At 27.3% G+C, this 23,475-nt stretch overlaps 1 protein-coding gene across 6 annotated transcripts in view; it reads left to right on the forward strand.

Annotated features, from left to right (window-relative positions):
* LOC100166352 (chloride channel protein 2) overlaps positions 1-22,955 on the forward strand; it is a 31,127-nt gene extending 8,172 nt beyond the window's left edge. Inside the window, exons 1-18 of one of the 6 annotated variants that reach the window (XM_008185790.3) lie at positions 6,688-7,342; positions 14,282-14,537; positions 16,782-16,910; positions 16,984-17,117; positions 17,530-17,812; positions 18,092-18,176; positions 18,311-18,412; positions 18,522-18,624; positions 18,721-18,852; positions 18,942-19,104; positions 19,192-19,307; positions 19,390-19,504; positions 19,579-19,716; positions 19,816-20,075; positions 20,432-20,571; positions 20,806-20,947; positions 21,053-21,280; positions 21,366-22,955. In XM_008185790.3, coding sequence (XP_008184012.1) covers positions 7,193-7,342; positions 14,282-14,537; positions 16,782-16,910; positions 16,984-17,117; positions 17,530-17,812; positions 18,092-18,176; positions 18,311-18,412; positions 18,522-18,624; positions 18,721-18,852; positions 18,942-19,104; positions 19,192-19,307; positions 19,390-19,504; positions 19,579-19,716; positions 19,816-20,075; positions 20,432-20,571; positions 20,806-20,947; positions 21,053-21,280; positions 21,366-21,494 — 2,805 coding nt within the window. In that variant the 5' untranslated portion in view covers positions 6,688-7,192 and the 3' untranslated portion in view covers positions 21,495-22,955. Of the gene's footprint in view, positions 1-6,678; positions 7,343-13,943; positions 14,184-14,281; positions 14,546-16,781; positions 16,911-16,983; positions 17,118-17,529; positions 17,813-18,091; positions 18,177-18,310; positions 18,413-18,521; positions 18,625-18,720; positions 18,853-18,941; positions 19,105-19,191; positions 19,308-19,389; positions 19,505-19,578; positions 19,717-19,815; positions 20,076-20,431; positions 20,590-20,805; positions 20,948-21,052; positions 21,281-21,365 lie in introns of those variants that run through there. The other 5 variants (XM_008185791.3, XM_016805192.2, XM_016805190.2 and 2 more) reach the window with 5 other exon arrangements.
* The last annotated feature ends 520 nt before the right edge of the window (positions 22,956-23,475 follow it).

Here is a 23,475-nt window from a genome sequence, read left to right on the forward strand (position 1 = left end):
TTCATTTAAATTGTATGTGATTTAAATAATATCATTTTTAAATGTTATTATTATGTATTTTGTCTGCTATATATTTTGATAGGTACCTATTTTAGTTCATGCTGCAGATTACAATCCCACGCAACTTAACGATTTGCAATTTAATTAAATTCATATATTATATATTTATTTATTAAGTATTACTGCAGGCTCTGTCTTTTTAATTTTAAATGATTAATTACATACATGTAATATATAGGTACATATTAAATTTACATATACGCGCTCTACCTTACAAATCGAGAAGACAAGTCCAAAGAGTGTTAGTCTTGATATTTGCAGGTTCGGTAAAACTTGTTCCAAAAATTGTTTATTTTTCTTAATTGGTTTCTGAACAACAATTATAATAATATCTTTGTTCTTGACAATATTTATTTATTTTTAAAACTAAATCAATATGGTTTATTTCATAGTATGAAATTAAATATGAATACAATTTCTCGTTACCAACCCAAAGATTTGAAAAATAAATATTTTTTTTTGTTCTCAAATGATTTTTATATATCATGCATAAATACACAAAGTTCTAAACAATTAAATATTATTTTCATTGCCAACCTAATAATATCTAAAATTAATTAACTTGATATATTTTGAATAAAAATCAAATCCATCACAAATATGAAATAGGTATATATATTATTTAAATATTTCCATTCAAATTGAGAAAAAATTGTATTTAAAGTAGGGTATTATTTTTATTATATCATTATTTGTTTAAACTATGTGAGCAGTGAGCACTGATTTCAAGTATCAACAAAAATTACATTACATCAAATTAAACGAATCAAAAATTGTACCAACACAAAGTGTCATCATTGCTAACTGAAAAATATCTATAGATTTATCTGATACAATCCCATGATAAATGATTTATAGTTACAAGTCTTAACGTACCTATATAAACATGTTATTAGTCATATATATATATAATTAAAAACGATGGTCGACCTTGAGTTTTTATAATGTTTGTGTGATCTGAATTTATATAAAGCAATAGACCAAAACACAATCGTGAGAATAATGTTGCTTACATTTATTTTATAATTATAAACGTATTAGCACGATTATCTGTTTGTAAAGTTATTACAGTAATCATTATAATATGGAGGAAAACATAAGTTTATTCAAATATATAAGCCCTTCCACTATTGGTTCAACTAATCAGAGTTTTTTTTTTAGACTCAATATTTCAGATTTGTAAATAAAAATAAATAAAAGTTATATAAAATGATAATTGATAACTAACTTGTTTTTAAATTCAAATAGATAACATTTCATATTTTGTATCAAAATTATTGAAACTAACAAAGTAAGTGTTATAAAATATTTATTAGATTATCATAACAACACAAAATAATTGACATTTATAATACTACGTGATAATATTATGTGATTTGGTGTTGGTGCACACAGCATTATGCTACTTTAAATACGTAAATGATAATTTATATTAGCAACACATTTTTTTTATCTATACAATTTATAAATAGGTAATTAATTGTATTATTGATTTATTCTATAAACTATTAATATTGAAAAAAATGTAATTTATTGTATTTTTAATATACAACATATTTGTTTATATACGTAAATGTAAAAAATCAAAATTATTACCAATATTGTGTGTTCGTCATTAATTATTACGCTTTAATGAAATTAGCTGTTAATTTTTAAATTACTTTAATTCAAAATTAATAACAATATATCATAATACAAATAGAACTTTGATGTATCAATACCTGGATTTATACAAATTATTGTTAAGTAAACGATTATAAAGCTTAAAACTATGTGTAAATTGAAAAATTGTATCTCCCTACAATTATTATACATTTATACCACACCACTGAACTAAACTTTAAAGTTTAAACTATTTATCTGACTATTGAAATTATTATTCGTTACTATTATAAACAAAAGTACAAACTTTGGTGAATTAATTCAAAACAAAAATACTTATTATATTAAAGGGAGATAACAATTTTGTAAATATCACGAACAAATAATAATTATAAGGAATCACAAAATTCAACAACTTTAAAAATAAAATACATCATTTTATAATTAATGCGCCTCACTTCACAAGAACGCATACACATTAACGTTCATGTGGTATAATGTGTCCGGTCATTTATTTTGTTAAAATTATAATAATATAGTCTACCACTCAGTTGTTTACGGCATTCATTTTTGTCCATAATAATACCTATATTATTATGTAAATGTAAATTGTAATAAATGTTTTGAGAATGATTTTTCAATTATACTCAATTTACATAACTTATCGTGTATAGAATTAATAATTTAAAAACTAACACCACAAAATTATTTTGCAATAAATTTCATTATTTTTAAATCTAAATTAACTTATATTGGTTAAATTATTATTTAATAATTAACAATAATAATATGTATATGTTAATAATTACTAGTTAGTACTTAGTTTATCTATTGTTAACTATACGTTATAGTCTATAGATATAAATATAATAAATAATAATATGTGATTTTTAAAATACATTTTTTACATGCAAATAATTTATTAATTGTCGTGTAATTAAATATGTATCCATATATAAAATAGAATTGCAAGCATTAACCTTTTACTGAATATCCGTTATTTTCCTTAAATATTTTACTTTTATTTATGTCTATTTTAAATTACATAATTATTTTTAATAAAAATTACTATACAAGTTTACAACCGAGCGTAACTAATTAAAATTACAAATTGTATTATTGTCATACGTTTAAGTTATATTTTAATAATAAATTAATAATCAGCACATATTTATATGATGTACTTAAAACACTATCAAATAATTTTAATACTTTAGGTATATGAATTATGTCATAAAAATGTTTATGTATAATAAAATAGTTCCAAATAACATATATATATATAATATCTTGTACACACTATACAGTAGCTACTAGGTATGATGTAATTATATCCTTGTGAACTTTAAATTAAATTATATCTGAAATTTGCTTAAACTTGATAAATACCTAACCTATAACTAGATTCTATAACGTAACGGGACTATGATAAACTTCTATTCATATTTTTAACAACTAACTACTAACTAGTAAATACTCTCGGATCTTTTAGATTCTGGGTGGAGCAATGTATTGATTTTGTGTTTTCGTTTTACATGATAAGTAGTAAAAATAATGATTTGATTTTCAACATCAGTATTCTTCCCAATGGGAAAGTGAATCTAGTAGGTGACTTTGGGAGGTCAAAATCTCCTTAAAACTCACTAAAATGCACAGAAATTAACAAAAACAATGGGAAAAACCCGGGTTGGAAAACGTTTTTAATTTTTTAATTTTCATTTTTGCTTATTGATTTAAAAATTATTGTTTTTGTTTAACGTTTTTAAACGTTTTTAAAAACATTATTTTTCCATATTGTTTTTGATTAACGTTTTTAAAAACGTTATTTTCCTATTGTTTCCAAATAATGTTTTTGATAATATATATTTTTTTTTATATTATATTCTTATACCTTATAACTTTTAACTTTTAAGTTATAATAGTAACACGCAATACAGAAATGCACTTTAAGTTAAAAATTAAAATTGATTATTCTTAATATTTAAATTTTAAATCAAAATTATAATTTATATAAAAAATAGAAAATTCAAAATTTCTGATTTCAAATTAAAATGTTTTTAATGTTAAAGATTAAAAAGTAAAAACAAGTGAATTTTTTTTCAAAATTTTTTTTTTTCGTGTTAAAATTTTATAATGTATAATACTATAATTTATTTTCATTTTCGTTTTTGATTTCGTTATTAAATTTTTTTCGGTTTTTGGGATTTGTTGTTATTGTTTTTCAGTTGTTTTTTGTTTTTGTTGATTAATTGTTTTCGTTTTTTGTTTTTTTCTGTTTAATAATGTTTTTTAAAAACGTTTTCCATCCCTGGGAAAAACAAAAAAACAAAAAGGTGAGAAAGTGGGTGTCACTCTGCTGTACAGTAGGTTACAAGTGGGTCACTGTAATTGATGGTGTTAAATTTGAATTCGATGATATAATATCATTGTATAATAAAAACGATTCTGAGCGAAAACGGTTAGTCAGACTAAGATATACTTAGTAATAAAGGATATTATTGTGAATAAAGTAATTTTTATATTAACCTATTTACGTGGAACTTTGTTTTAAATTTTCAATCCTTAGCTATAAAAGTTGAACATTTTATACATTTTTAACTACAAGATAATTATAAAATTTTAAATTTGATACATTTTGTCGAAAATTGAAATTTGAATGCTTAAAAATAAAAACTGTGACTAAGGATTTTCAATATATTTAAATGTCATTGTAACAATATAGTAGGAGCCTTGTATTAAATTTTCAAGCTTTTTTACCCAACAAATAAAGTTTTATTGACATTCATAGCAATAAAAACTAATAAAATTGGAAACTGAAAATGTCCCTAAACAGTTCAAAACAAATCAAAATATTTTGAAAATGTTATCGTATATAGAAAATGCAAATATAAACAACCAGTTAAAAATGCATGTATATACCTACGTTCATTTGTTTTAAAGTTACACCAAAAACCAAAATCGATTTTGTCAAAAGCCTATTTTACGTAAAAATTCCCGTTTTCGTCGATTTGTATGTTGTTTTTCCCGGCGCTTTTGAAAACTATTGAAAATTTGAAAATTTGACCTCCCGAACGCAATAACTAAATTCACTTTCTCATCGAACAAGATACTGTTGAAGAAAATCGAAGCAGTTTTACTGCTCCAAACCGTGATGACAGACACAAAAAAAAAAATAAAAAATAAAAAAACACATTATTGTAAAACCATACATTCATCGCTCCGTTCAGAATCTAAAGTTAAGAAAAAACAGGAATTTTTACGAAAAATTTTGACAAAATCGATTATGGTTTTTGATGTTACTCCAAAATTAATTTTTGTATGGATATATACATGCAGTTTTCTCTGAATGTTTATATTAGCATTTTCTATATACCGTACAATTTTCAAAATATTTTGAATCATGTTAAGCTATTATAGGCATATCAAATTTTCAATCAATATTTTTTTTTTATTAATAAATGCCGATAAAAAAGTTTTCGCTAGGTAAAAAAAATTGAAAATTTAATTCAAGGTTCCTTATAGTTATAACTTTGTCTACTTTTAACAAAAAAAAATTTCTACCAGAAAGTCAAATTAAAATTTTATGAAATTTGAAGTTAGTTATATGTAGTTTTTAAATTTTTACAACATTGGATATTTACTCGATTTCTCATTCAGCGGTTTTCTTATTTATAGTTGTAATTCAAAAATGAATAACCATAAATACATAAAACTTACATCATATGTTAATTTTATTATTTTCTATAATTGATAAAATTTTCAAAATATTTTTAATTTCATTTTTTTTAGTTTTTTTTTTCTATAAACCACAGTAAAATGTTATTTGTTGAGTTAAATAACTTGAAAATGTTATACATGGCTTATCACATTATATTGTTAAAATATCAGTTTAAAAATATTAAAAATAAATAAGCAAGATTTTTTATAAGCATTTAAAGCTTAGATTTTGACAACTTTATCAAATTGAAAATTCACAAATTATTTTGGAGGTAAACATTTATAAAATCCTCAATTTTTATATCTTAGGATTACAAACGAAAAACAAGGTTCTACGTAGGTAAGTAGTTCATACTGTAACCAAAAAATCTTAAAAATTTTATAAAAACACAGTTTTTTTAGGGTTGTATGAAGTTCAAGTTTGGGAGGAATTAGATATTTAAGCGAAGAAGAACGATTTTAGTTTTGTGTTGTATTTTAAAAATATTATTAATGGGTAATATTAACGGACTGTAGAATATTTACCTCTAGCAATTAAAAAAATAATTATGAAATTTGGTTGATTCTACAAGGCGGTATATCGTTATTTCCGCAGAGTATATTTTTGAGGACAAAATGGCATCGGTACCGGGCGCCTTAAAACAATATAAATATAATATAAAAATATTTAATATCCTAGGCTGACAAACAGTCTCCGCTCAGAGTCGTTTTTCGTAAACAATGATATTATATCATTAAATTCAAATTAAACAACATCCATTACAGTGACGTACTTATGACCTACTGTACATCAGAGCGTCACCCACTTTTTTTCATTAGAGTAGGTTTAATAAAATTGTTCATAATTCTATATACTGTTATTATTTATTAATTCTAAGTATTTAATAGTTAATTATCGCCATTTACTGCTTTGGTTTTAAGATTATAATTCAAAGGGATATCGTGTTCTTGACAATTTAACTTGGTTCACCTGGTTCATAGGTAAGATTATGGACTACCTATTTCTTTTGTATGAATACAATACAGTCTAGATATAAAAAGCAAAATATAAATGGACCGTATTATTATAATGCAAAAATAAAAATATTATTAAAATATATTATGTCATGAACATATATCATTCGTCAATAGCATATATTTTAAATTATTAAATGATAATACTATAGTATTAGTACTTACTTACTAATCAACAATAACCACAGTATAAATGTATACTAAAATGTTACCTATATAGTTTATAATATATGAAATAAGTAACATGACGTGTGTTAATTAGTTTATTGTTCTGTTGTTTAATTCATATTATGTTGACTAAAGATTTAACGAAGATCGCTATAAAATACCGGCTCAGAATCAATTTTTTATTGCCTATAATCGTTATTATCCGAGCAGATAAAACATGGTGACGATGTTTAAAGAAACAGAGTGGTAATAGACTAGGTACATTGTATAATATATTTTATTAGTTATAGTATTCCATGTAAGCTGAGCGTAACCAACTATATAGCATTTATTTATCTAGATGATTGTGACATTTAATATCTTTTAATGCCAGACTTTATATATCCTTCGTACTGCTTATCCTGTAAAGTAACGGGCGTAGGTTTCATCATTGCCTCAGTGTAGTCCAATTTAAGGTTATTATTCAATTTATGCTCCCTTTTTTTGTGCATAGTTTATTTATGCCAAATAGTCGCACGCACAGTCGTTCGTAACTATATGTGGACACAGTGTTATCAAAAATTAAAAAAAAATTTCTTGTGAGCTAAAAGTAAAAATAAAAAATAAATAATTATAAAAATAGACCTCAAACATGACTGTAGGGAAAACTGCGAAAATTTCATCACCCTCTATGAGGAGACGAAAATCTGCTTTAGGTGAAGACGACGATTTGGAACGAGAAACAAAAGCATTAGCTTCATTTTATCCAAGTCCACCGCCCGTGGACTTTGTTCAAAGTACAGTAAGTTAATAATGAATAAACTTTCAAGTTACAACTATTAATGTAAATTATTTCAAAATGTTGAGAAAATAATAACAAACAGATAAATCAAACTTTTAATAAATTCAGTGTAAATTTATAAATACATGCCAAATCACTATTTTTTTTATATAGACTCAGATCTTGCTATCTTAGGAAGGGTACCCTTTTTCAGTTAATTAGAAAAATATAAAATAGGTGTTATGATAGAAAATAATATTATTAACTTATTTAATTTATTTTGTGAATATGTCAACACTTGTTAAATTTGTTTTTTATTTAAGATACTCGACCCATGTACATACTATTGAATATTTGTATTTTTTAGGAACTTAATATGTATAGTAAGATTGTTTTCTCTGAAACTGAGACATGAGTAGGCAAAACAAATAAGACATTGATCCATTTTAAAATACAAAATTTATTAAATGATTCATCGGCAATTATTTATAACTTAATAAGTAATTTTTGTATTTAATTTAAAATTTTATCGGAATGAACAAAACTTAGTATAAAATCAAAAATTATACCTATACTTAATTACTTGACACCAGCAATGGCGGCTATCACATAGGGTCAAGGTGTATCTTGTGTTATACTCCTTCAAATATGGCTGGTGCAGATAATACTCTATGCTGGGTAGAACAAAAATACAAAATTATCAAAATGTATGTGGAATGAGCAAGTGAAAATTTAGATTTAGTTTTTTATTTCAACTTGTGCAATTTATTGTACACACAATACTCGTACCCTGTAAATATATTAGAAATTTACAACACGTCAAAACAACAGCTACCTACTAACATTAGGGATGGGTTCAATATTTTAATAATTATTCGATACTCGATACACAGTAATTTTTCAGCACAACTTAAAAAATGCAGTTTACTCATTATTATTATTTGTATAGTTATTAGCCAATTCAAAATAAACATTTCAATAAACATATGATATTTATAATAATATTACGGTATTCTTTCTACCTTGACCCAGTTTATTTATACTCAGACCGTCTCCGTGTTTTATGCATTATGACAATCTAAGAAATCAGCGTCAGATAAAACCTATTATTATTGATACTTAATGCATAGACTTTTCGTATCCTTCACTGACCACAACATGTCAACATCTTATAAAACATCTTCAATATAGAAAGCTACTAGCTAATGATATATCATATAAAATATAAAAAAAATCCCAGTTCATTAATTTAATACGAAAAATACTTACAATTTCAGTACTTACATTGAATTAATTAAACTAATATAACGAGTAGAAATAGTTTTAAATTTATAAAAAAAAATTCAACTGATAAATTTGTTCCTTCATATGTGTATATAAAAATTTACAATATTTATTAAATATGCGATGCTGGTGAATATGGCCCTTTAAATATTTTTTGGGGAGGCTTTATCCCCTATATTATATTATTAGAGTGGTAAATAAATTCATTAATATAAAATGTGCATGATTAAAAAAAATAGTAAAAAAATACTAGCTAACACTGGGAGTCCGGGGTCTCCCCCTGCTAGACCGGAGGGCTAGTACTGTATAAAATGTATATAAGTATACTGAATGACAATAAACACTCATTATCTCAAAAATAATACGAATTTTTTTTTAAAATTGTTTACGTATTTTAAAGTGATTCCAAAACCAAAATTTGATATGCCTATAAAAATCAATTTTCAAACAAGTAAGTAATAAGTTTTAAGTCATTACATTTAAGATCGTTAGAATGGAGTGGCTCAGGGCCCAGGGGTAGGTACCTAACAAACGGTTGATTAATGATTAGTGATCTACTACTTCACCCATCTAAGCGTTAGATACCCATGTATAACTAATTCTACTCGTTTGAAATTCGATTTTTTCACATTGAAATGGCTTAAAAGGTATTTCGTTTCAGACTATATCAAATCAAAAATGTATGTTGTAATTGAAAAAGGAAAAAAATATTTAAAAAACTTAATGATAAAAACTATTAAAAATATTGATTTATATTGACTACATAAATAATGTAAAAATAATACTTTTCAAGATAATGAGTGTCCACTGTTAAAAGAATCACTCAGTACACAGTCAAGTAATACTAGTAATAGTATATGATATTATAATCAATACCTAAGTACTAACTTTCCATACCACAGCGTTGTGCCAACCTGTATCTAAGTGTAATGTAAACAAATCTATTAGGGCGAGATTTCAGATTAAATGGGTACAATACGATTATAGACTGCGTGTGTATGTAAAGTGTTTGTCTTATTTTGTGTTGTTTATGTATATTTAACGATAATTTTTTTCATAATAATAAGTATTTAACTAAATGTGTTTAAAAACTTCCTGAATGGATGAATTTGCATCTGTATTTAAATATAAAAATTAATTACGAAATAACTGAAATTTATTAGGTACCAACAATTTGGCAACGTCGCATCCAATATCATGAGCAATCGTACGCTTTTGAATAGTCAAATTCATGTTCTTTGTTATTCCGGCTCCGGCACTGCGCGCAATCATATGCCCAAAAAAATAAAACGCGCGCAATCGTACTCCACCGGATTAGATGGTAGCACTAGCTTCCACTAATAATAACATGAAATATTTACATAGACAACTAAGTTTTTCAAGTCTACATTGGGTAGGTAGTTCATTTTTCAACAAAACCAAAGTTAATATAATATATATATAGGTTATCTAAATTTACAAAAATGAATGTTTCTTTGTTTGTCCACTATAGACTCAAAAACTAATGGACCGTTTTCTACAACAGTTATATCAATAGATTCATTGACTCGGAGTTGTAGAGTGTTAATAGCTTATTTTCTAATTGCTACAGGTTGTATATTATGGCTCACAATAATCGAATATTAGTCTGTTTATTTAAATGGTTCCCATTGGTTTAACTATTCTTAGTGGAGCGATAAATGTATAGACTTTGCAATGATGTGTACCTACGCTATTTGTAGTAAAAAAAAATACTTTGATTTTCAACTTTAATATCCCTTGTGAGTTGTGGTAGAAAAATTAATCTAGTTGGTACTTTTGGGAAGTCCAATTAGAAAATCCCAGAACTTTTAATAGGTAAATTGGAAAATCGTAGTTCTTTTCTTAATAATTTGGAAACCCTAACAAAACAGCAGTAAATCATGATTATTTACGCAACACCAATTTTCGGTAAAATTGAGTTTGTTTTTTGTTGCAGATAATTTCATTGAAATTTAGCAATATAGAATATTGTATAAAGTATTTGATACAATTTTCAAAATGTGTTGAACCTTTTAAAGCTTTATAGATATTTTAAAATAATTTTTTTTCAAGGTTCCTCATAAGTTATACATTGTTATACATAAGTTATATATTGACTTATATATCTAATGTGTATCGTTTTTGATAACAAATAGTTTAACTTACTGTATTAAGGAAATTCAAAATATTTAATTTAATATTTATAATAATTTAAATATAATTTAAGAGAAACATACAAACTATCCTTCGAAATAGATACTGATCCACTTCAGCTTCTCCTTCCCTCAGAACCGTTTATTGTATACAATGAATTATGATGGAATTCAAATTAACCACATCCATTACAGTGACCTATACTAAATTGATAGGTTATAGGTAGGTACACTCATCGAAACCTACAATATACAACAGAAACTAGTTATTTGGCTTTTTTTATTTTAGTACTTATTACTTGCTTTTATTGATTGCATTATAAAACACTTATTGTTGGATTATAGATAAGCGTATTATTTTAATACAAACAATTTAAAATTAATTTATATAGGTATGTCAAGTGTCAATAAAATAATTTAAGTATAAATAAAATGTTTCACAGTATAACATTATTTAATCTATGTTAAACTTATTTTTTCAATTCAAACTGTGGGGGGAGGGGGATTGCCCCATGGTAACTGAATCGATAACTTTATCATTCATATGTAGGTACTTCCCAATTTATTTATTATTATTTTACATTTTAATTTAGTTTAGCGTATCGAAATAATTTCTGCGTGTTATGATGTTTACCATATTGTAAATGGTAGATTTCATGATCGTAGGTAGTAGGTTATGAAAATGCTTTTATGGCATGTCAATCAATTCATAACATTTATAACAAATTATTGAATACAAAATGAAAATGAAAATGTAGAATATTTGAATGAGATTTGGTCGACTTTTTAGTGGATGTACTCTTCGCTCTAAAGGGTCTAGCTCGTTTTACGAATTGATTCGTTATTCACAGTTAGTAGTTACTATAGTTAATTTAGTAGTAGACATTAGATAACCGTGTTTATATCTGAATACTGATGTCTGATATATTATATTACATGTTAATTGTTATTCTATAGCAGCTAGATCTAAAATAGTATTGCTCGCACAAAAAGTAAAATCCATTACTTAGATATTACTATATAATTGTTTAGTACCTTATTTTTTATTAATTTGATAAAGTATAAGTTTTGTATACGATATACTCAGGCAAATAAAAATATTAATTTATTAATTCAATAAGAGTATAATTACGAATTAGTCGAATTAATAAAATAGACATTGATTTGAATTGATTATAATTTATATATTAAGTACAATCGAAAAAATTATTTTTATATTTTATATTATATCAGTATAAGTTTTTCAGAATAAAATATAAGTATTGATGGCGTATATTTTTAATAGTTTTTTAACTTTTAAATAAAGATTAATAGATACTGACTATCATTTATTAATTTAATGCCTGATAAATACTGTACAATAAATAAATTATCATAATATTATGTACTTATGGTGAAGTATCTAAATAAATTGTATTTAAATTGGTCATGCTATACCTAACAAGCTTAATAGATACGTAGGTAATATATAAAAATGTAAAAATGTTGTTAAGTAATTTATATGAAAAACCAAGCAAAAAAAAACCAAAATTATAATTTATAATATAATCAAAATTTTCGCGATACATATTTCTCAAACTAAAATGTATGTAATAGCAAATTAAACTTATATTTTTTTTATACAGAGTGATCATAACATATATTTTATCAATCATTTACTTATGCTCATTTGTATATATTTTTCTCGATAAAAATATATCATAATATTATATTTGTTTAATATAATAATTTATGTACCAATATTTTTTCTGAAACATGCTTATGATTATTATACATAATATAATAATTATTACCATCATAATATTATAAAACCTATAGTAGTAAGGTATGTAAATGTCTATGGATTAAAAATAGGGTGAGATTTTTTATGTAAACGAATTTTAATCGATATAAATATCCCGAAAAAACGTTAATCCGACTTAACACAGTAATTAATATGTCATATACAATTTATTATAATATTATTGTTAGACATTAGTTTAGTGTAAATGTTTAAGTACCTCTATATAGCTAAAATTATCCTTCTAACATCGCGTCATACCACTCATATTATAAGAGTAGATAAATCAAAAGTTAATTTATTATTTATATACCTAGTCAACTTCTAAAAATAGGTGTATTGAATAATATGTATTAATTCAATGTATTTTATCAATAATGTTTTTAGTTGGAAAACGATTAATTAATAATGATAATATTAATTTAATATTATCATTATAATTTAAAGAATTTTGATAATTAAAATACTTGTAACAAATCGTCATTTTTTTATTAAAATACACAAAAGTTACAATTTAAAAATGAATATTATTTAAAACCATGCTAAATAAATAATTTGATGTAGCATTTCAAAAAATCAATACAAATATATTCATAACTCAACTCACAATATTCCAATGAACATTGAATTTACATACCTACTGTAGTACTGTAATTGTATTCAATACGTTTTTTAAAGTTTCAGATTAACATTATCATTAAATATTGATTAATTTTAATAATTATACAGAGTAAAACACAAATCGTTGACAATGTTGGAAATATTATATTATATTTATAAAAGCCATATAAAAACCATATGTTCGTGATACATTGATACACTATGTATACCTCCGCTAAATATGGATAGTTAATGTCTTGAAGTAGGTAGGTACTTTCTTATGGAAACATTCAATTATTTGATACCTATTTAATAACTAATCATACATATTTTTATTATGGAAATACATCGTGCCGATTATAGACATTTATTTTATTATACATAATTTAAATTTTTAATATTTTACCGAAATAAAAAAAACATAGGTACAATTAAATGGTCAATTTATAACGAAAATTCCGTAAGTGGTATTTCTATTAGCAATACATAGTTATCACTTATTATAGTAGTTAAAATTAATAATAATAAAAAAAAAACATCGAAACAAAACATCGAAACAAAACATCTAAACAAAACGTTGATTGTAAATTAACTGAAATTAAATAATATTTCTATTATTTTTCGAAATGCTAATTGTTACATACTTATATATTTTAACAAATATTATTTTATTTTTTATTTTAACTTCTTATCGGCTTTTAATACATTGCAATTGAATATGCTTAGTATAAAACAACACTTTTATAATAGGTAACATAAAGTTATTATCTATTACATATTGCAATAAAATAACGATAAGAAGTGCACAGTCCATATTCCATACCTATGTTTATATGTTTTTACTATTCAACTCGCCGTTGCCTACTTGATATACTAGAATTGATAAAAACAGTTTTCTGTTCACATCTTACGACACGAATTTAAGTCCCGAGTTTCATATTATAATAATTGTTCCCCCTGTCCGGCAACTCATTTGTATAGTCACCTGGCCCCATGAACTTCGATACCTAACTTACACTACACAAATAACGTATAGCAATAGATGGTTATGATTTAAATTAGCTTTTAATTTAATGTCCTCGTTAATTTGGTACGTTTAATCCTTCAACAGTGTTTGGTTTTTTTCTTATTATAATGGAACAGATGTATGGACGTTACACGAAAGAATTGGGCGACTATGTCAAAGCAACGCAACAGAACATATCAACACCCGTCATACACGGCGCTGCTAACGAAGAATTCAGCAAGTACGGCGGGAAAATCAGTTCCACTTTGGAAGTCGTATGGCGCCATTCGTTCGCCAAGCTTAGCGAAGATTGGGTTTTTCTCACGTTATTGGGTCTCGTCATGGCTGTACTAAGTTTTGCCATGGATTACGGTATAGACTTCACCAATGAAGGTCAGTAGGTACTACTATAACTATATAATAGGTATTATACACATGTTTTAATTACCTAGTATAACCATTGGGTAGGTGTTATACGTTATACTCAGTTATATAAAATTGTATAATGTATATAATATAGTATGTTATGCGTACTACATTTGTAAAAGATTGGCATATTATACAAGAGTAGCTATGCCTACTAGACCGAATAGTGTCTTAAATATAAAATACAATTTCAACGGTCGGACCCTCTCTAGTTCCTAGTCCTCCTCAATTCTCATTAATCATTTTTTTGATAAATTGTGATTTTATGTTTTATGTAAGTACGTACTGCATGTCTACATGTATTCATGTAATCTTACATCTGCAATAATGTATAAATAGTGTATTAGTGTAGGGGTACATATAGTATTCTATAAATTAAGTTGGTTAATATTTGAGTTTTATATACACTGATATAACATTTTTCTTCAAGTGAACTGTGGCAACAGGCTTAATATCTTGTTATAAATTCTAAAAGAGAGGACTTATATATATTTTTATTTTGGTGATTTACAGGACCGTAAAATAAATTAATTTGCGTGTTTTTTTTCCTATTACTTCGTCGAAGAAATTGAGTTGGCAAAAAATTGGTTTACAGAGCAACAGCTTTACTTTCATAAATATTATATTTTTTATTTTGTAATTTATAGTTTCATATAATTATTTATGATAATGTGATTAGTGATAATCTACTGATTAGCATCTGTGAATTATTTAAACAATGATTCCAATAGTAAATTTACTCAAATGTCCAAAGATGAATATTTTTTTCAATTGTTTTTGACCATAGCTCAATAGTTGTTGATAAAAACTACCGATAAAATACATTACATACTTCCAAGGTGGATATCAACCTTGCATACTGATTAAAGGTATTCATTGTTACATACATACATATCACAGAACAAAAGCCCATTGCGGTATCACATAAATAATAATAATAATAATAATAATAATAAAAAAAGGTTCTAGACAAAGGTTAATTGTTTTAATTCCCGTCCAAATTATATTATAAATTATAATGTAATAAATTATTAGTCTGACTTTAAATTAATGCATTACAAAACATGTTTATTGAAATATTCAGAGAGAGGAGAATAATATATTAACATTAAATTATTTAGTATTTACAGTAATGATCATTATATTTATATATATAATAATATATATCGTGCATTAGATAAGTTAGAAGATGGAAAATATACGACTTGGCTATAATTCTACAGTAATAATAATAATATTATGGTTAGAATTAACTGTAGCATCTATCATTTATCAAGTACTAATTTTTATCAGTTTAACCCTTTCACTGCTCCAGACATACAATTAAGTTCCCTAAACATTTACATCATTCACTGCTCTAGATGTACTATTATTAAATACCTGTATTTTGTAATATTATCTTTTGCTGATAATCATACAACTTTAGGAAACGCTGGCTCACATTATTTTAAACTTAATTAATAGGATTATATAGATCTCAAAATTTAAATTTAAATTTAAAAGACAATTAAAAAAAAAATGTTTTGTATTTATATGCTTATCATAAAAATACTTGGCCGTGTAGGTACTGCTTATATCTTTATTTAGTATGTTGTTTTTCCTTAGTTATAATTGTTACAATCTGCAATTAGTTTTAATTGGTCAAATTAGGATATAATAAGTTAAATTTTCTATGAAGTAAAATGTAATAATTATAATTGATAAGAAATTGATAGGTAAATACTATTATATATTGTGAATGTGTGATGGACTATACGTAAAATTGTTGTAAAATATCAACAAAACAAAATAAAAACAATTACGAACATATAAGATAATATATACCTAACATTTCCCAAAATATATACTTAATTAGCATAGTAGGTAGGCTATAAATATCTGCACATAAAAAACACATGATTAAAAACATAATTTAAATAAAATTACATAAATAATGAAATAAAGGACATTGAATATTAGTATAAACTAATAAGTAATAGGTAAATTATGACTATATAAGTGTATATGTGTAACCAAGTTTTATTCAGTCACAATGATGATAATAATATTTAAACTTTGCATTGATGAATTTATTTTTCTGATCAACAGGGTAAATTTCAATTGTTGATCGAAATATAGGAGTCATTATAATTTTGTTTCTCACCATTATAAACCTTAATGGATATACAATATTAAAAAAATATATTAATTAATTAAACATTTTGTGGACAGGAAGAATATGGCTATTCAAAGATATGGCGTTCAATCAGTATTTGCAGTACATTGCTTGGGTACTGTTACCGGTCAGTTTGATAACATTCGCAGCAGGATTCGTACACTTAGTTGCGCCTCAATCAATTGGTACGTATAATTACAAATCTGTAAGTTATCCTCTTATAAAATTCTAAAATGGTCGATATTTCGTTTTATATAGGTTCTGGAATACCAGAGATGAAAACAATATTAAGAGGCGTCGCATTAAAAGAATTTCTCACCTTGAGAACGTTGATCGCGAAAGTTGTCGGAGTTACAGCAACCTTAGGTTCGGGTCTACCTCTCGGCAAAGAGGTATGTGCTCTTAAATATTTCCATTAGAATTTAGAGCGTATGAATTTGTCAATGTGTAATATTTATAGTATATTAAACCTCGCGTAATGCATAAAATGGATCATCAAAAATAAAATTTGAATATACGTACCTACCTATAATAGGTATTGTATTGGATATATTTAAATTCGGCCATATTCAATAACAACCATAATATATTATTACAATAAGTATGATGTAGGGGTGTTATGGTGGATGGATACTCCCATGACCTTTTTTTTTAATGCTGTATATTATGAGTAATATAATAAAAAAACAATGTTTGAATGCCACATATTATATTTAAAAAAGAAATGTTGTTTTAACAAAATATTTAATCTCCACTGGACTGGTACCTACCATGCTGATAAACTATTTATGCGACAAATTGCAGGGCCCTTTCGTGCACATTGCCAGCATAACGGCCACGCTTTTGACGAAAGTAATTACCTCGTTCAAAGGAATCTACGAGAACGAATCGCGGAACACTGAAATGCTGGCTGCGGCGTGCGCGGTTGGAGTGGCCAGCTGTTTCGGGGCTCCAATAGGAGGTGTGCTCTTCAGCATCGAAGTAACGACCGTGTACTTCGCCGTGAGGAACTACTGGAGAGGTTTCTTTTCCGCAGTCTGTAGTGCGACCGTGTTTCGACTGTTAGCCGTATGGTTCAACAAAGCCGGTGCGTATTTATAGTATATTATAATATCACATGCTGTTCTGCAGTCCCTCGTCTACAATATAGGCATTTATAATATATACTAATCATAATAAATCGTAATATGATTTTATGATAACGTCATAACAATAAATTAATAATGTTTTGATTATTAACGATCGAAATATTTCATTTTTTTTAATTGTGAAACACACCCACGTACCCCTCTCCACCACTAAACTTTTTTCAGTAGGTATACGTTCCTGTTATCGTGTGCAATAATATGTGTGTACACCTGTTTAGAAACCGTAAAGGCTTTTTTCCCGACCCATTTCACTATGGAATATCCATTCGATCCACAAGAGTTGACCGTTTTCGCTTTACTTGGGTGAGTGTCTATATACATCCAACATCACCTTCGCGGCGTTACGGTGTATATTACGTCTATGCGTATGTGCACCTTACGCGCCTTGGATAATATAATATGAATGTAATACATAACGACATTATGCCACGTTGTAGGGTAGTCTGTGGAATTATCGGAGCCGGTTACGTTTGGGCGCACAGGCAATACGTTTTGTTTATGAGACAGAGTAAAAGTATGAACTCTTTCCTACAGAAGAAGTAAGTGAGTATCATCACACGACCGTATTGTAACATTTGATATTTCACGTGCAAAATAGAAAAATATATTTTGATATTTACATTAGCCTGTTCATACATTATGTTATAGCCGTTTTTTATATCCGAGTCTCATCACGTTTCTCACGTTGACAATCACATTCCCATTAGGCACCGGTAAATATATTGCTGGTGAACTGAACGTACACGACCAAGTAAGAACAAATAATAATAATAATTAATAATATAACGCCCATTGCCGGCTTCATTTTGTATATTATAAATATTTTGATTTTTTTTTTTTGTTTTAGTTAACCGGGCTGTTTAGTAATTTCACATGGACCAAGAATGAGTTCACCATCGAGGAGGCAGAAATGATGAACCATTGGCGAACGGAAAACACCAACGTTTTCATATGTTTATCGGCTTACATAGCTTATAATGTAATGAAAACATACCTATTTGCTTTTAACTTACCATAATGAGCAGTAATATAGTTTTCCTACGGTTACTCAAGCAAGTTTGTTTTCAGTTTGTGTTCTCTATAATAGCATCGACCATTCCAATACCATCCGGTAGTTTCATTCCAGTGTTCAAAACCGGAGCCGCGTTCGGTCGAATAGTTGGTGAACTCATGCACTTGTGGTTCCCGAGCGGCGTTAGACACGGGAAATTCATCACGCCTATCATACCAGGTGAAAATTAATGAAACAATTTGAAAACGGGCATAAATAAAGAGTTTCCTATGGCAATAATATGTCTGTGAAATATAATATATTTAGGAGGTTATGCCGTAGTCGGAGCAGCAGCTTTTGCCGGGGCCGTTACACATTCCATATCAGTGTCTGTAATTGCTTTCGAAATGACGGGACAGATCACTCATATTGTACCAGTCATGGTATATTTAATCTTTAAAAATTGTGTTAACTAATTAATTATTACCATTATCAGCTGATTAAACTTCGTTATCGATTGATTAGATCGCCGTGTTAATATCAAACGCTGTAGCAGTATTATTACAACCTTCGCTATACGACAGTATTATACTAATAAAGAATCTACCCTACTTGCCAGATCTACTCCCGTCCATATCGGGTACAATTATTTATTTAAATTGATTTTGTGAAATCGCAACTATGTATCTAATAATATTTAACTTGTGTTTATAGGTATTTACAGTGTGTATGTAGAAGATTTTATGGTCAGAGATGTCAAGTACATTTGGTATAATATGAGTTACCGAGACCTTAAAAAAGTTCTGAGGGAAAATAAGGTTTTAAGAGTGTTTCCGTTAGTTGACAAACCAGGTAAAATCAAACTGTTGCTGTAAATAAATTTTATCGCAATACAATAATCAAATATAGATATAGGTTGTAATTATTAGTAATTGTAATGTTTTATTTTAGACTCTATGATTTTATTGGGTTCGGTACCTCGGGTCGAATTAATAAAACTGATCGATAGACAAGTTGGCAAAGAAAGGCGGATGCAGGTAGTCGCTAAATGGCAAAAAGAAGCACAGGAGAGACTTGACGAGGTAGAAAGGAGAAGAAGGGAAAACAAAGAAAGGAGACCTTCCAGATTCGAAGTCACGCCGGCACCAGATAATCTACAAAGGAAGCATTCAATTAGTTCTCAATCACTTTCTACAAATCCCATGATTAAAGTATGTATAATAACTAATAACTTTTACATAGAACATACTAAAACTGTTTTCATCATTAACATATCGGTACCGGGATCATATTCATATATAAACATATTATTGGTACCTACCTATGTATATTACCACACGACACATGAACAAAAAAATATTTGTCACCTTAATCTAATAATATATTAGGTATACAGGGCATCTATAATATAGACTCTATATGTTATTATGTATTTATGCCTTAATCTGGTTTACAGATATATTATAAAATAATTTCGTTTTAAAATTAACAATCCTATAATGAGCGATAACAATTTTATCGATTTGCCCATCGACACCCTGATACCCAATACAGAATTTTATTTTAGGTGCAATGCAGTTCTTCGTTGAAAGGACATCCAAAAAAATCTATATTAAAAAAGACAAACTCGTTTACTTTACATAACCTAACACCAATGATGACTCCGTCTGCGACACCGTATTCGACGATAACTGGAGCAGAAAGCCGGTAATTTATTATGATTAGGTACATATAGGTAATATAGGTACCTATATTATATGAGTATTGAGTAATGACTTTTACATTTTATATACAAACATGAATATTGTATACACTGGCATTTTAGACATTGTAAATGTCTACAATATAATATATTGTATTATTGTTGCTACTTACGATTTTATTTATTTATTAAAAATATTATTCCTCTATATTATATTTGAATTGCAACGTTGATTATAGCATACGACTAGCCTTTGAAGCTATATTCCACAAATCTGCTACACTTCGAGATGCAAACCCGGAACAGCAGAGCTTGACAGATATCACGGACAAGGATAGGTGTTCGTCACAAATCATACAAGTGTCCAAAAAAGTTCAACTGGTACATATAAAATAACATAATATAGAAATAAATTTGAAATCCTTATTGTCGTCTTCGAAATTCAGTGTACCTCACACAATATTTTATTTGTTCATTTTCACGCAGCCTAAGGAGAGGGTCATCGACATGTCACCGGAAGAGCAGAGCGAATGGGAACAAACGGAAATGGACAAGATTTTAGATTTTGGTTCCTGTCACATTGACCCGGCTCCGTTTCAGTTGGTAGAGAGGACGTCATTACTTAAGGTTCATTCGGTGTTCTCGTTGGTCGGTGTCAATCACGCGTACGTCACTGCCATTGGCCGCCTGGTCGGCGTTGTCGGCTTAAAAGAAGTTAGTATTAAAAATACTCAGAATTATTGTGAAACATTTTTACACAAAGAACGAACTTAAAAAATACAATATTATTTTGTAATAGTTGAGAAAAGCCATAGAAGACACCAACTCGGGAACCAAACTTGGACACCACAAGACATCAGGCTTCCGCAGCGCTGCGATGGAATCACTGTTAAGTAATCGACAGATGGACGATGACTTTGGCGTGTAGATACTATACTAGATACATTTTATAAATGCGATTCAATATTGACCGTTTTTTTTTTACGAAAACATAAGTACGTATCTTTTGACCATCACATGACACACACTGATAAGATTACAGACATCAATGCGTTAAAAAAATCAATAATCATATTAAAATTTGTTTTGAAGTTTCTTTAATCGATCATCCACTTTTTAAAATGTTGAAATTATATTGTTGACATATTTTTGTGTTTGTTCGTGTGAAACCTCATTAACACTACAATTACACACGCCACACACTAATGATCACCTATACCTATACCTACTAGCATAGCACACACATCACACACTCACTGCACATTAAAAAATTGACTGAACTAAATCCCATAAAAATGATTGGTATTGAATCTCCTTTATGAAATATTAAGTAAGGTATCGTAACTATGCATTAAATTTAAAAGTTAAAACCGTCTTACCGGTGTTTTAATGTTTTTTTTTTTTTTTTTGTTAATGTTATATAATATGAAATATTATGAGTACCTATTGTTGTATAATAAATACTTGAATATATAGGTACGTTGTAATTTTGTAAAATTATAAAATAGTTAATAGTTATAATATGTCTAATACACTGGGAAACTGTTTAAATAGGTACGCGTATGTATACGACCACGTACGGGACAGTAGCGTATCTAGAATTTTTTCACGAAGAGTTGGGTGATATAAACATTTTAATAATAGACATATTCAGTATACACGCATATATGATATATTCATATTATAATATATATGTTTTATTGTGTAACAAATTTGGTCTCGGGGTAGGGTATGACCACCATATTACCGCTCCCCCCTGTGTAGATACGCCACTAGGCCGGGATAAATATTACACATAATATTATTGTATTTAAATAATAAGGTCATAGTATCACGGCGTTTGGGATAGGCAATATGGGTACATTATAGTATGTCCATTTTCACGTAAAAACTATGTTATAATTAATAATTGTTATAATTAATACATCAAAATAATTCTCAGTGAATTGAAAATATTTGAATATATATTTACATACAAATCCGGTCCTTTTATCACAATCCACCTACCAATTATTAGGGAAAGAATTTTAACACATCTTAATACCTATAATATTTTATAATATTAAAATGTTAAGTGTTTAACATAATTTCCTATCGATAGTAGCAAATGTGTTCAAAATTTCTTCTGGTAATAGTCTCCAAATAGAAGTTATTCGGTTGTTTTTTTGTTTCGAAAAATTTTATTTTTAAATAGTTTGCTTTAAATCTCGTAGTCGTAGTATGAACATAGAAGCTAAACCAACCTGGATTGGATACTTCTAACTTCCAATAATATGTAATTTCTTCACAAAATTGTACGATTTGTAACCATAATTCTGAAAATGCCTTATCTGTTATATTATGTTTGACACTATTCGAGTATCTGTACATATTAAAAAATATAATTGTTCTTTACTTGTTTTTTGTCACATCACAATCTATCCTTCTCAGTGGCCCATGGGCGGATAGGCCTACCGGGAAACCGGGAATTTCCCGGTGGGCCCCCCACTTCGTATTTCAGCAATGGGGCCCTTTTTTGGTTAACGCAATAACTCATTAATATTATACAATTACAAAAGAAATTTCAAATTTGAAATATTATATTATTTTATATTATAAACTTATATCTATTACTATTCTGTGGTATTTTACAAAAGATTTCTTATCGCCTATCAGCCCGCTTCTGCCGCTCTGCCACTAACAACACTAACGTCAATTACTGGTTGGCGGCGGGTAGTGGTCACGGTTGAGATTGTAAGGTGGGTAATATTATGTTGTTGTAACTTATAGATACTATTTTTAGAATAATCTAAACTAAACATTGGACATTTTCAATGCTATCGTGTATTTGTTTGCGGTAGTATTTACTATTTTACTGGTATCTTACCACAATCAAATTATAGAACTATATTAAAATATTATATTATACT

The sequence above is a fragment of the Acyrthosiphon pisum genome, chromosome A2 (assembly GCF_005508785.2).
Source record: "Acyrthosiphon pisum isolate AL4f chromosome A2, pea_aphid_22Mar2018_4r6ur, whole genome shotgun sequence".
Classification (NCBI taxonomy): Eukaryota; Metazoa; Arthropoda; class Insecta; order Hemiptera; family Aphididae; genus Acyrthosiphon; species Acyrthosiphon pisum.